This window comes from Artemia sp. Qi Xiang Cuo, chromosome 4 (assembly GCF_049724085.1).
Source record: "Artemia sp. Qi Xiang Cuo chromosome 4, ASM4972408v1, whole genome shotgun sequence".
Lineage (NCBI taxonomy): Eukaryota > Metazoa > Arthropoda > Branchiopoda > Anostraca > Artemiidae > Artemia > Artemia sp. Qi Xiang Cuo.
This window is the reverse complement of record NC_142797.1, coordinates 43,793,394-43,806,353: the sequence shown is the minus strand read 5'-3', so window position 1 is coordinate 43,806,353 and position 12,960 is coordinate 43,793,394. Positions and strand designations below refer to the sequence as shown.

Genomic DNA, 12,960 nt, shown 5'->3' with positions numbered 1-12,960 from the left:
TCTGCATGAAACCAAGACCGCATTAAACAAGCTTAAGAGAATTGGCCATATGGGCCCAATTAATTTCTTATAAATAGTAGAGGGGATTCCATCAGTACCCAGAGAAGATCCTCCATGGTGACTCCTGATACTTTACTTCAACTCTTTCTCTGATATCTCTTGTATGAACTGGTAAGAACGGTCTGTGAGGGGGAATTCACTAACCACTGAATCAATTGGCTCGCTATACATTTGCGGGTAAATGGAAGGGGCAGCTAATTCCCTATCACCCCCCAGATTTTCGAAATTGTCGATCAGGAATTAGCGTCTGGGGTCACCCTTGACATGGCGCGTGCAAAGACTTCCAGAATTCTTTCGTACTGGATTTGCAGGCTTGAAAATAATTGTTTTTGTTCTTTAATTTGATATAGAAGTTTCTTCCTTTTTACTAAAGCCTTTTGTTGCTTTCTAGCTAATCTAAATGCCAATAGGGCTTCCTGTTGTTGCTTTGACCCAATAGCATTTTTTACCTTCTTTAATAAACTAAATAGGCCCACCTTGCTGAGTTTACACTTGTCATCAAAAGGGCCCATTTTCAACTGTATTGGTTTCAGAACCCGCCCAACCTCTTCATGGACACATTGTGCCAGGGATACAGTAACTATATTGGGTCCCAAAGAAGTTCAACGTAAATCTTTTAACTTGTCTGAAATCTCTTCCAAGCAAAATTGATCTTTTAGCGTTTTCATTTCTTCCTCAATTCAATCATGACATAACCTTGTTGCCACTAGGGCTTGGTTTTTGCGGCTGGCATGGAGGAGAGAAATAAATTTGATACCCTACTATTTTGGAGAGAAATTTTTATCGGAAAATGGTCTAAACCCATCACGTGGAGAACCTCAAAATCCAAGACGCAAGAACCGAATACTACATCTACCAAAGTATAATCAATGACACTAGGGTCGGCCCCGAGAAACAAGTGCGCTCACATCTACCTCTATCCTTGCCAAATCTTCCATTACAAATTGCTAGGTGATTTTCTTCGCCATATGCTAATCAAATGTCCCCCCTGGTATTTATTCTCCTAGACAGGTCGTCTCTATTCCTTGGTATTGTGAAGAATTCTGGTAGGATTTCTGCATTCTCATCTGAAAAAAATACAGGATTAAATAAATTGGAAGTATACATGGTAAAATCACCTGCTACAACCAGCCGGCCCACCAGATATTTATGTTGTATAAAACGTGTTTCTATTGTAGCATAATCCACGTATCTTCAGAAGAGTAAGAACTATTTTATGGCGCAAGATATACAGAACCAACAATAAAAAAGAAATATTCACACTTAAATCTACCCCACACTAAACTCTGATTGGCTGGCAAATCTTACTGCAGAATAAAATGACATCTGGCTAAAAAAAAATAATCCGGTCGTTCTTAGAGATTTTTATATTCTCTGCAAAAAAGGAAACATTATTTAAGCAGGGGCAGTGCAGGTCATCCTCGAAACTATGCCAAGACTCAACCGCACAAACTATATCTAACTCCTTAAATGTTGCCACTAGTGTGTTTTTTGTTTTTTTTTTCAATTTAAAACCTTTAATATTCTAGCACCCAATTTTAAGCACATGGTTGATGGAAAGGGGTATATGACCACACGGATTCTAGTCCTTACCACTCGGATTCTCAGAGGAGTCTTCGCCCTACCAATTGAAAATAAATTCGAACCACTTAATTGGTCAGCTTGTGTAGTTTCAATCAAGGCTCTCAGTAGTGCTGTTCTTGCGGACGTTGCGAATTCCGGTTTTATGAGCATCTTCGGGACTAATGATCGTTTCTTATCTTCTCTTTGATTTCCAACGGGTGACCATTTTGCGCATTTGATCAGGGCAAGCCCTGTCTTTGCTAGTGCTAACTCCAAAGTTCGTATTTGGAGAACTTTAAATTCCCTATGTTTTGGGATTAACTTGATGGGTGTATGAACCGGGTATAGTATAGTACTAGGTTTAGCAGCCTTCAATTTTTTTTTTTTTCAAAAAGGACAAGAAAAAAGGCCTACTTCATTGGATCTTTGTTGCTTCCATCTGCTGATTTCAGTTGATACTGTTTACATTTTGAGCCTGGCCATTGCCATAAACTGAAATTCTTAAGCAGTTTCCAGGTTTGTTTTTTGTTTATACAGCCAGTGTCATTAATGGTTTTAAAAGAGTTTTGGCAATATTTGCGTTTCACAATGTTTGCAATGGCCTTACAATTACACTATGTTTGCAATGACATATCATGGAAAATTTTGTGTTGGGTGTTAAACTAAATGGTAAGTTTCGAAAATGGTAATTTGCGCTTGTTGCTCAATGCTTTGTTCACCACTGAATTTTCAAACAATAGAATGAAATTTCGTCCTAACGATTTTTTTTTTCGTTTTCCTTTAAAGAAGATGATTTTTTAAACCACATTGGCCTGTCATAATATAAAGAAGAAACGATCAAAAATTGTGTTTTTAAGGCCAAACGAAAATACAAAAACACAGAAAGCGAATATTTCGGAAGGACAACCACCTCTCTTCTTCAAAATATTTAAGGAAAATGCCAAGAAATAGACAAAGAAAAAACCCCAAAAAACAAACGCGGAGAGTCAATGCGAAAAAGCAAACCAATGTAAAAACTAAAATTAAAAATGAATAAAATTCAATAAAAGCCAAAAGTAGAAGAATTAAAACCAAATACTTAACAACCATAAAGCAAGTCATTCACCAATATCCACGATTTGCACAAAATCCAAAAACTCCTGAAGTGCCATCGAAGAATACTAGCAAACGACAGGCTAGGCTAGGATACTAGCTTTATGGTTGTTAGGTATTTGGTTTTAATTCTTCTAATTTTGGTTTTTATTGGTTTGTTTTTTTTGGAATTAACCTTCGTGTTTTTTTTTGTCTGTTTCTTGGCATTTTTCTTAAATATTTTTTTTGTTTGCGCTGAAGAAGAGAGATGGTTGTCCTTTCGAAATATTCGCTTTATGTGTTTTTCCCAATATTTTTGTTTGGCCTTAAAAAAAACACATTTTTGATCGTTTCTTTTTTATATCATTTTTCTATAGCCAAAATTTTGCCCACTAATTATTAAAGGGTTATAAAAAAAAGTTATAAATGTATCTACGTAAGATAAGCGTCTTTGATTGCCATTTTTCTTTTTTAAACAGGGTAGACTAAAAGAAACAAAAACTGAAGAGAATCAGGGCTGTGTTATACGAATTGAAATCTACTAGCATCACATCACAGACATAGCTGAATTAAATAGTTGTCCTACAATTTTGCGCAATAACCTTCGAAATTTTTACGTGGAATTTATGGTATTGAACAAATAATAAATCTTCATATTTATAAATTGCATGATAGAAAAAACATCTGATTATATATTTTAATTTGGAATAAAGAGTTGCATCCAAATTTTTTAAGAGAATCATACTTTTCAAACCATCCCCATTTCTCAAATTTTACAAACCTTTAAATAGAATTATCTATTAATCATAGCACTATGACCTGATGTTTTCTAGTTCTTTTTGTTTACGACTATAGTATCAACCAACTTTTTTGTATGTTGGAGTGAATTAGAATCATCTTCAAAACCTTTGAAAACGCCTAATTTTAGAACCACAATTGACCATTGTTATTACCATAGCCTCTGATACTCTCATCTTAGGTCGCAGACTTGTGTCACAATTCTTTCAAACTTCTTTCGACTGTGAAAAAAGCGCCTGGACCTTGGTTATTCTACTTTTTATATTTTCACTGCATCCATCATCTTTAATAATAATACTACCCAGGCAAGTGAAGCTCTTTACTTGATCGATATGCTCGTTACACAACATTTTCTCTTTACCTTCGTTTATTTTTTTGTCTAAGCGACTTAGTCTTCTTAAAATTAAATTTCATACCTATTCTTGCACCCTTAACTCTCAATACCTATTTATATTCATTCGTTATGCTATTATTTTTATATAAGACACTCAAATCATCTATATAATCTAAGCCTGGGAGAGTTTTGCCTTCCCGTTTTTGTCCATGCTCCCCCATAACCTTCGACGTGTTCCTTAGAACAAAGTCCATCAAAATAATCCTTATAAACAGGGATAGCCCATGACCCTGTTTAACTTCCGAATCAAAACAAGCTACAAACATCGCTTCTTACCTTAACTGCAGCAATATTGTTTTCTACTTAGCACTAATCACTTTAATTTACTGATCTGATATACCATACTAGGATAGGACCTTCACTAAAGCTCGTCTGTCGGCTGGGTCAAATGCAAGTTCAGAATCTATAAAACTGAAGACCAATAAGGTGTCGTGATTCAGACATTTCTCAATGATTGACTAAGAGTGAAAATTTGGTCGCCACACCTTCTCCAATTCTTAAAGCACTATTTAAATTATGATTAATTTCCAGATCATCAGCTGGCATTTTCCCTTCCTTTAACTTATTCAGTGTACTCCAGTTCGTAGTTGATGCGCCCACACAGCATCAATTCCAAATTCAAATATGATATATAAATTGACAACATAAACACCAAGGGAAAATGGACACTAGATAACAATAATGAGGATTTTCGAAAGTTTAAAAGATATCCACTGTTTAATATATTGAAATAAAAACGACTTGTGGCGAGAGTTTGTTGGTACCGCAGAATTGTCTTGCTCCTTTAAAAGAGGCATTAGGACTGTATCAGACAGTTTCAGATGATCAATAATTGTTTTGTTTTTTGTTTTTATTTTATTGGAGATCAACCAGAGTTTTCACTCTTACCAGTATCTTAAACTCTTTGGCAGGAAGCGGAACTCCTCTAATCAAACATTAGGCCTAAAATTGTATCTTTTCATTACCTTAATCCCCCCCCCCCCTCCTCTCCTTTTTTCGTCTCCTTTTATCGTCCTTTTTTCTTTTCTTTTTTTTATCACTGTCTTTGTTTTGCAGTCCTCTGGTGGGTTTACATGTGTTGATGACTTGAAAAAAATCCGTGGATTTAGTTCAAGACTTTATGATCTGAACAGAACCAAGCTGTTTGTCACACCCTTGGTGCCTAAGCGGGGGAAACTTCGGCAAAGGTGAGTCTTCTGATTTTTTCTTCTTTTGTTCGAAAATAGTAGCCAGTGTTCAACAATAACAATTAAACATGGATTGTTTTGGCGATGTCCTTGAAGTCCTAGACTAAAATATTTTGTTTGGTATTCGGCAGTTGTCTTTTTTCTTTAATTTCTTTTATCTTTTCTTCTTCTCTTTTCACTAATAATTAGGTAGGATGCATGTATCCATCTGTTTTTTGTTTCGTATTTTATAGGCTACCCTTATGCACACCAGACAAATATGTATAATATGTAACATAGTATATAATGTATATGAATATTTAAAACTAAGTGCTTTTTCCGTAATATATAAAGACATTATGTTTCTAGGGCAACGGGACTGGGAGATGGAGGGGGTTGTTGCAGGGGCTGTGAACCCTCTTTGATCCTTCAACCGTATGCGTCAAAAATTATAAAAAACACTTTGCGTCTCCAATTGCATTTATTGGAAGATCCTTGCACGATTCCGCTTCATAATATGTCACATTCCCTACCCCGAAATGCATCATAGATATTACAATTTACAACAAGCCAGCCTTTCTGCACAAAGGAAAAAATCTGATGATGTTGGTCGCTAGAGGCTGTCGCGTCATATTACGGATGGACTGGTTTCTTGATATTTCAGTTGCGATTTGTTTTCCCCCTGAGGTACCCTTAAATTTGTGGGTTGCAGGTCCACTGCCCAATCTTTCTCCTTTTTCAGGCCTGGGACTGGCTGCATAACACTTTAAGCACTTCAATAGCGGAAATAGAAGACGTTCATAAACAAATTGCTAAAATAATACTGGGACCGCGTTGTAGCAACCATGAAAGTGCCCTTGAGTTCTTAAACTTGCCCACTTTGTTTAATCCAAGACTTGATCTAATAACAAAACTCGGAAAAGTCAAATTAGTAAACGAGAAACACCAATCTATTCTGCCACCTTCCGCACTAATCGGAATACCTACCAAGCATCAGAATAAACTACAAGCTGTCAAATTCCGTACGAACAGATTTGAAACCTCCTTCGTGCTCTCTTTAGTTCATTTATTTTACAAGTGTTTCTTTTTTTTTTTTAGGTTTTTGTTTTTTTTTTTGTTTTTTTTTTGTAAATGTAAGATTAGTATAATTTAGCGTTCATTTTTTTGATGCTACAATAGCTATTTAAATAATATAAACGAATACGAATATTTATCAGAAATTACCTCCTTTTTGCATCGCGTCAGTTAGCTCTTTTGTTAATATATGCCATACTAAACAAAGATAAACATGTGGGTGTTGTGACCCTATGCGAATTTGATTGTGACCTTTTATAAGTCACAACTCGTATTGAGTGACCTTGTCATAAGGAGCAGAGCAATGGATATAGGAGAACACGGCATAAAGTGGTAAAGTAAATGGGACATATCTATCTTATCTGATAACGAAGTATGCTTTAAGGCTCTTGAGGGTATTAAGAGCAGAGAGCTATGTTATGAGAGCTATAAGGCTTTTAAACAGAGTAGCATGCAAAGGTAACCTTATTGCACATATATAGGCTCTAGGACATTATGGGATCACAGGTAGAATTCGCATATGGAGCAGCTAATTCTGGGCATCAACAACTCGTCATGGGCCGACACTTTTCATTCCCATTTCTATGAGTTTCTGAGGTGTAGCTAAGGTGACGGGCCCTCGAGAGGATGGGACAAAATCGGCATGGAAAGCAGGGACGTAAAGAAACAAAAGCCATCACAGTAATTCGGAATTTTCAGAATCATCAGTGTAAGCCTAGAATTGGGGTTGTTGAGAAGGAAACATGGTAAGAAAACAATTCTTAATACGCAGAATAACTGTAGTTAACACATTTTGACTGCGATTCCACTATACTATACCCCCTCCCCCCGTCCCTCTAATTTGTAAACGTATAGCCCAAATTAAATATTTTCCATGGATTTTGTCATGCTCTTGTTTCAATCCATCTATCCATAAATTGAATCAATGCTGATGAAATCAAGAAACGGAAAGTTGCCCCTGTGTGGAAAATTTTCCCCACATGTAAAATTTAGCAGCCAAAGGAAAATTAAGACAAATAAACAGAGGGAAGAAAAGAAGGAATTCTGGAATATGCTACTTATATTCCAAAATACATGAAGGACACAATAGTATGCAGAGCAATAGATTAGTTGTAAAAGATGTACACTAATATACCAATTGCCCCCTTATAGAAAAAGTTACGTGTTTGTCTTTTATATCAATTCGAATCTAAAAAGAGATCTAAAACCAGTACAATCTGTACATCCCTGAACTATCCTGAGCTGCAAAGTCAATTGTTGAAAAATAGTGCAATTTTAGTTGTCTAAAAACCGAAATTAATCATTTTCAAAGTTCTATGTAATTTGTTGTATACTTTAATGTCTCTTGAATTGCCACATCTACTCACTGTGTTGTCATAATTGATACTGAAACTACCACAGAAAATTCACAGATTCTTCAAAAATGATTTATTGAAAGCAAATTGTTAGTCTGTAGTTCCTTATACTTCAATCGCTCACCTCTAGAATTTTTAGTATGAGATGGTGATTCATAAGCTTCGGCACATTCACACAACAAATGACAATAAGGATATTTAGTATTGAATTTCTTCCTGCAATTGTAAGTTGCTGGCAATTTTGTAAAGACAAGAGGCTAGTTTTGTTGGGAGCCTATCAACGGAACGTTTGGAACTGGATGTAGGTCCGAGTGACTTCCAGAGGCTCAGGAATCGCAATTGAAGACTCAAAAGCATGCTTTAAGATGTTATATTAGAAAGGGGTCCTTTTGAAATGGTATTTAAAGCTCTTTTCAGGTGGGATAAACTCCTGAGGCTCTCCTTTTCACGGAATAAATGAGCATGTAGGACATTTGATCCTCTGATAACTTCAGGACTCTTAACATACACTGTTGAAAATATTTAAAAGAAAAAAAATAATCTCATCTTCATAATAAAAAGCGACATATGTGTTAACTTTATCTAGTTCAACCTTTTCGATAACTTACCACTGAGTTCTGTGAAACATATTTGTTTAGCTTTTCATTGAGGGATTGCTTTTTTCCAGTTTTAAAGACAAAATGGATGTATCACATCTACTAAAGCTGAGTCACTTCAAGGTTATTTTTTCTATCATTTTACGAAGAAATGGAGTGATCGTGATATGCCTGTAAATCTAATTTCTTAGTTTTTCGTTGATTTCGCCCATGAATAAATGACGTGACTGTAAAATTATACTAACGTGCGATTTAAATTTCACTTATCTTCGGGATTTTTAAGCAAGAAAAAGACGGTCGATTTTACCTCGAATTTCAAGGTCAAGAACCCCAAGGATACCTGTAGTCCCAAGGCAGAATATGTCAAAAGTACCAGATTAAGCATTCAGAGTCTTTAAAAAATCTTTTCTTTTTTTTTCATCGTAGAAATAGCATATTTTGAAGCCTCAACCCCCACACTACAGTGAAACCGCCAAATAATTCCCTAAAATAAAAGGAGAAAACTCGACTTGGAAACACGTAATAATTACGCCATGCGAGGACTGAAGATATGAACGGCCGAAAGTTGTGAACAGAGGGAGCAAGCCAATCAAATTGCCCTTAAAAGACTGAAGGCTGATTTCCCTTAGAATACTGCCGATTTGCTATTCTACTAAATAACCAGATCTGATTTAACTCTTACTTCTGATTGAAAGATACTCACGTGGGACTAACTTGCTAGGTCCTAATCTACGGAATTGGAAATTCAGTCTGCAAAGAGTGCAATATTAATTTGATCGCAAACAATTTTTAGCAACAAGGATATAGGATATATTAGGTTTTCAAATTATAGATATTTTATTTCTAATTTTTCTCGCTATCATGTTTCTTATGCCATTTTGTCCTTTATTTAGGGAAAAGTCGAGGCAGAGTTCAAGGATTCAAGTATCTCAGATCACTCCAGACGGTACTCCTGTCCCAAGACAAAGAAGATTGCTTCCACGAGCAAAAACGAAATCAAATAGTGAAGAGGAAAGTGATTCAAGCACAACACTCGAAGGGAGTACCAGCATAGATCTTAGTTGTCGCGGGGTAAGAAACGATGAATTTGCATCTATAATTAACTTTCTGAATAGAATTTAAAAAAACGTTAATATTTTATACAAGGTATGACAATTCTGAGGACATATCCTACCCACTTAAACTGCTCATATATAATAACGTACTGATTGGGAGTGATCTTCTTCAGTTTTAAAGAGTGGCTTCAACAAGCTACTTTGTTTTGTCTCGGATAGGATTAAAAATAGCCCAATTGAATCACTACTCAAGCCTTTTTATAATTGTCTCTTAAATCTTGTTGACATTAGAATATATGCAAATAAGTTGTATTGACCATCTTTTAAATTTAGTTTTTTCCTAAGGAGGTGCAAGCATTTTCACCATTTCACCTTTATCAATTACCATGATAAAGTGAAGAGAAATTTAAAGATTATCGGGGAGCAAAAGTCCTTGAACCATTGCTAGAAACATATTTCCTATGTTTTGTATAAGCAACAAAAGTAGTTATTCAAGGAAAAATTATATTCGGAAGTAAGCTATTTTTTGTCACGTACCATAAGGGACTTTGCGAAATTTGTATTCCGTTACAATATTGATGTTTGGATAATTGTTTGATATACCCAAATATCTTTTAAATTCTTATCTGGTCATTCTGCTAATCCTATCTGTCTCCTTGATCTATGTATGTTTCATAGGCAATTTTACATAGAGTATGAATCTTCTAGTTTTTTCTTATAGTACAAATCTTTTGTCAAACGTCACCAATGTATATCCGTCAAAATCCGTTGATTTTGAATTGAATTTATCAAGTATTTTGGGCAATCGGTTGCATCAAGACTGGGCTGGGTAATTGTAGACAGAGAAAAGCCAAGACAGATAGTCCAAGTAATTGAGAGGCAAATGTTTAAATGGCTGGGGCACGGGTAAATGGCAGGAGTATTAGAGAGAGGCAAGTGATTAACTCTTAGTTCAATAGTATATATTTGTACTCCACCTAGAATAAAAAACAGTATTCTCCTCATCTCTCCTATGCTAATTTTGTTTTCACTATTTAAGACAAAACGAAGGATAGAATATGGGTGTCAATCAGCATTATGTGAGAAAAAGCTCTGCTCAACTGCCAAAAAATCAGCGAGCTCTAGAAAGGAGATTCACGATCATTTAGGTAGAATTCAACCCCCGCCTTCTGCTCACGCTTTGCATGACAGGATTCCTACAAAAAAGCACCCACCACCAGAGCTCGATGGGTGGCTCACCGTCTTCCAAGTAAGTACCACTCTTATTGCTTACTAGTAAGTTCATAGTCAAAATTAAATTTGTTTGTGAATATCTCGAAAATTAAGTTGTAGATTTAACGTCATCCCTCGCTGAATTAAGTCAAAACAAGTTTTTTCTAAATGAAAGTAAAGAGCGGCATTAAAACTCGTATCGAATAGATATTACTCTGTTTACGCTAAAATTTAATAGCGCTTTACTGGACGCTTTATCACTTCAAATGTTTTTCACGAACGTGCTTTAACCGTTATGAAATTAAAACGCTTTACTGAAGTCATTTATGAGTGCAATAAATGTAGTTAATTGATAATTGTAAGTGCTTTAGGTACTTTTCAATTAGCTGGTACCCACGCGAGAACTCAAGTTTGGTTAATGCTAATGAAATAAAACAAAATAAGATGAAAATGTAATGGTTTAGAAACAAATTTGGTCTATATATTTGAACATTAGGGGGGTAGGGGGTAAAGCATAGCATTTGTAAATATTGTAAACGCAATGACAAACCACGGTTTGCGATCCAATTCTTTATTGACAGATACTCGTTTGACTAGTTTCTTTTAGCATCTTCCCTATACAATATATCGCGTGGGTACTAGCTAATTGAAAAGTACCGTACTTTATTTACCATTTGCCATTTGAAACATTTGAAGTGAAAGTTTTATTGTTTAAAGCAAGTGCACATTAATAAATTCTTCCATTCCCGAGGGTTCGTAAAAAAAAAAAAAAAAAAAAAAAAAAAAAAAAAAAAAAAAATTACATTCTAGTAGCCCTTGTGTTTGAACAATTTGACTTTTTCAACCAAGAAAAAGTCAAACTTTAAAGTAAAGAGAGGGGTGTAAAGGAGGAATAACATCGCTCATATACGGAATCATTTCGTTGGAAGTTTTAATGTTGCTCCTCGCTTTCATTTAAAAAAAAAAATTCGATATAACTTTTGTTTCTTTGTAATGCGATATTCAAGGTTGACCTAAAATGAGGAAGATTGTTTCCGCTTCGCCACTGTTAAAATCAGAGTTTAACTTTTGAAGAACAATTCTTCGTGAAAAAGAGCTCATTTGGTGTCTTTGCTTTTCTGAAATAAAGTATAATTTTCCAAAATAAACTGTTATCTTCACAATGAGAGGGGAGCTTCCGCACTGTCATCATGCATAGTGGACGCTGCATCCTAGATTCATCCATATATACTTACACACACACATATACTGTATATATATATATATATATATATATATATATATATATATATATATATATATATATATATATCCTTATATAGCAAAGGGAGTCGAGTGTTCAGTCACCTTGGATATTCGATGCAATATTCAATCGAATATTCATTCAATTCTTCTGAAACCCTTCTCATAGAAAGTTTGAAAACAGGGGCCTAAAAGGCTTTTTTGATGCTTAGGTTTCTCTTCCCATAAGAGAATATGTTATCCAACATCCTAATACATGTTGTCGATACTCTATTGGCTAAAAGATCTGCATTAACGGTTCATTTTTGATTCCTGTGTATATAGGGAAAAATTCTATACCGCATCCCAGTATGGCTCCTGAGACTAATTACATTAAAAATCCATTTTTATCAACTGAAAGTAAGGAGCAACATTAAAACTTAAAACGAATAGAAATTATTGCGTATATGAGGGGAGTAGCCCCCTCCTCAATACCTGGCTCTTCGCGCTAAAGCTTTTAGTATTTGAAAAAGCTTCTTATTGTTGTAATTTTGACCGTTTGTTTAAGTTTTAATGTTGCTCATTACTTTCAGTCGAAAAAAAACTCTTTTTTTAATTCAGTTACTGAATCTGGCTCCCCCTCAATAGACAATTCCCGCCCCCCGCTTGGAAAATTCCATTCTCGTTGAAAATTTCTTGCGGTCGGTTCCGCCTGAGAAATTTTTTTAGTACACTTTCATCTGAAAAAACTTTAATTTTTATAATTTTTCAAATCGCGCCGGAAATACCCCCTAAGAGTAAAAGTTTTCCCACGACCCCCTCATCCCTCCTCCCCACAAGTGGAAAGTTGCTCCCACGGAAAATACCCCAATTGAGTATATATCGTGTAAAAATCCACGGAAAGATCCTCTAGACAATTCCAACCCGGTGAAAATTTCCAAAGGACAATTCCCCTTAATATCCACATGTAAAATTGAGTCGGCAAAGAGAAAGTAAGACAAATAAAAAGAATTTCATTTAGGAATTCTGAATAATTCCCTCGGTTTAAGATTTCCTCTGGAAACCTCCCTCCCATGACCTTTTTTCCCCAAAGTCGTCCGATCAAAATTTTGAGACAGTTGAAAGGTCCAGCTACTATGCCTTTGGGGATAACATGACCCCCCAGAGCCCATGGGGAAAGGTCTGTAAGTTATAAAATTTGGGCAATGTTTACGTATAGTATTTGTTATTGGGAAGTATACAAACATTTTTGAAGGAAGTGAGGATTTTCCACTGGGAGGGATTTTCCGCGGAGAGAACTTTCTGCAGGAGGAGGAGGTGTTTCTGGGAGAGGGAAGTTTCCAGAGGAAATCTTAAAGTATCAAAATCCCGTTTTTTAGAGTTTCGGTTACTATT

General features: G+C 35.5%; 1 protein-coding gene across 1 annotated transcript in view; it reads left to right on the top strand.

The window, feature by feature from the left end:
• LOC148953144 (F-box/WD repeat-containing protein 7-like) overlaps positions 1 to 12,960 on the top strand; it is a 53,891-nt gene that overhangs the window by 22,133 nt on the left and 18,798 nt on the right. Inside the window, exons 3-5 of the mRNA XM_089088327.1 lie at positions 4,943 to 5,073; positions 8,971 to 9,148; positions 10,172 to 10,381. Coding sequence (XP_088944453.1) covers positions 4,943 to 5,073; positions 8,971 to 9,148; positions 10,172 to 10,381 — 519 coding nt within the window. The remainder of the gene's footprint in view (positions 1 to 4,942; positions 5,074 to 8,970; positions 9,149 to 10,171; positions 10,382 to 12,960) is intronic.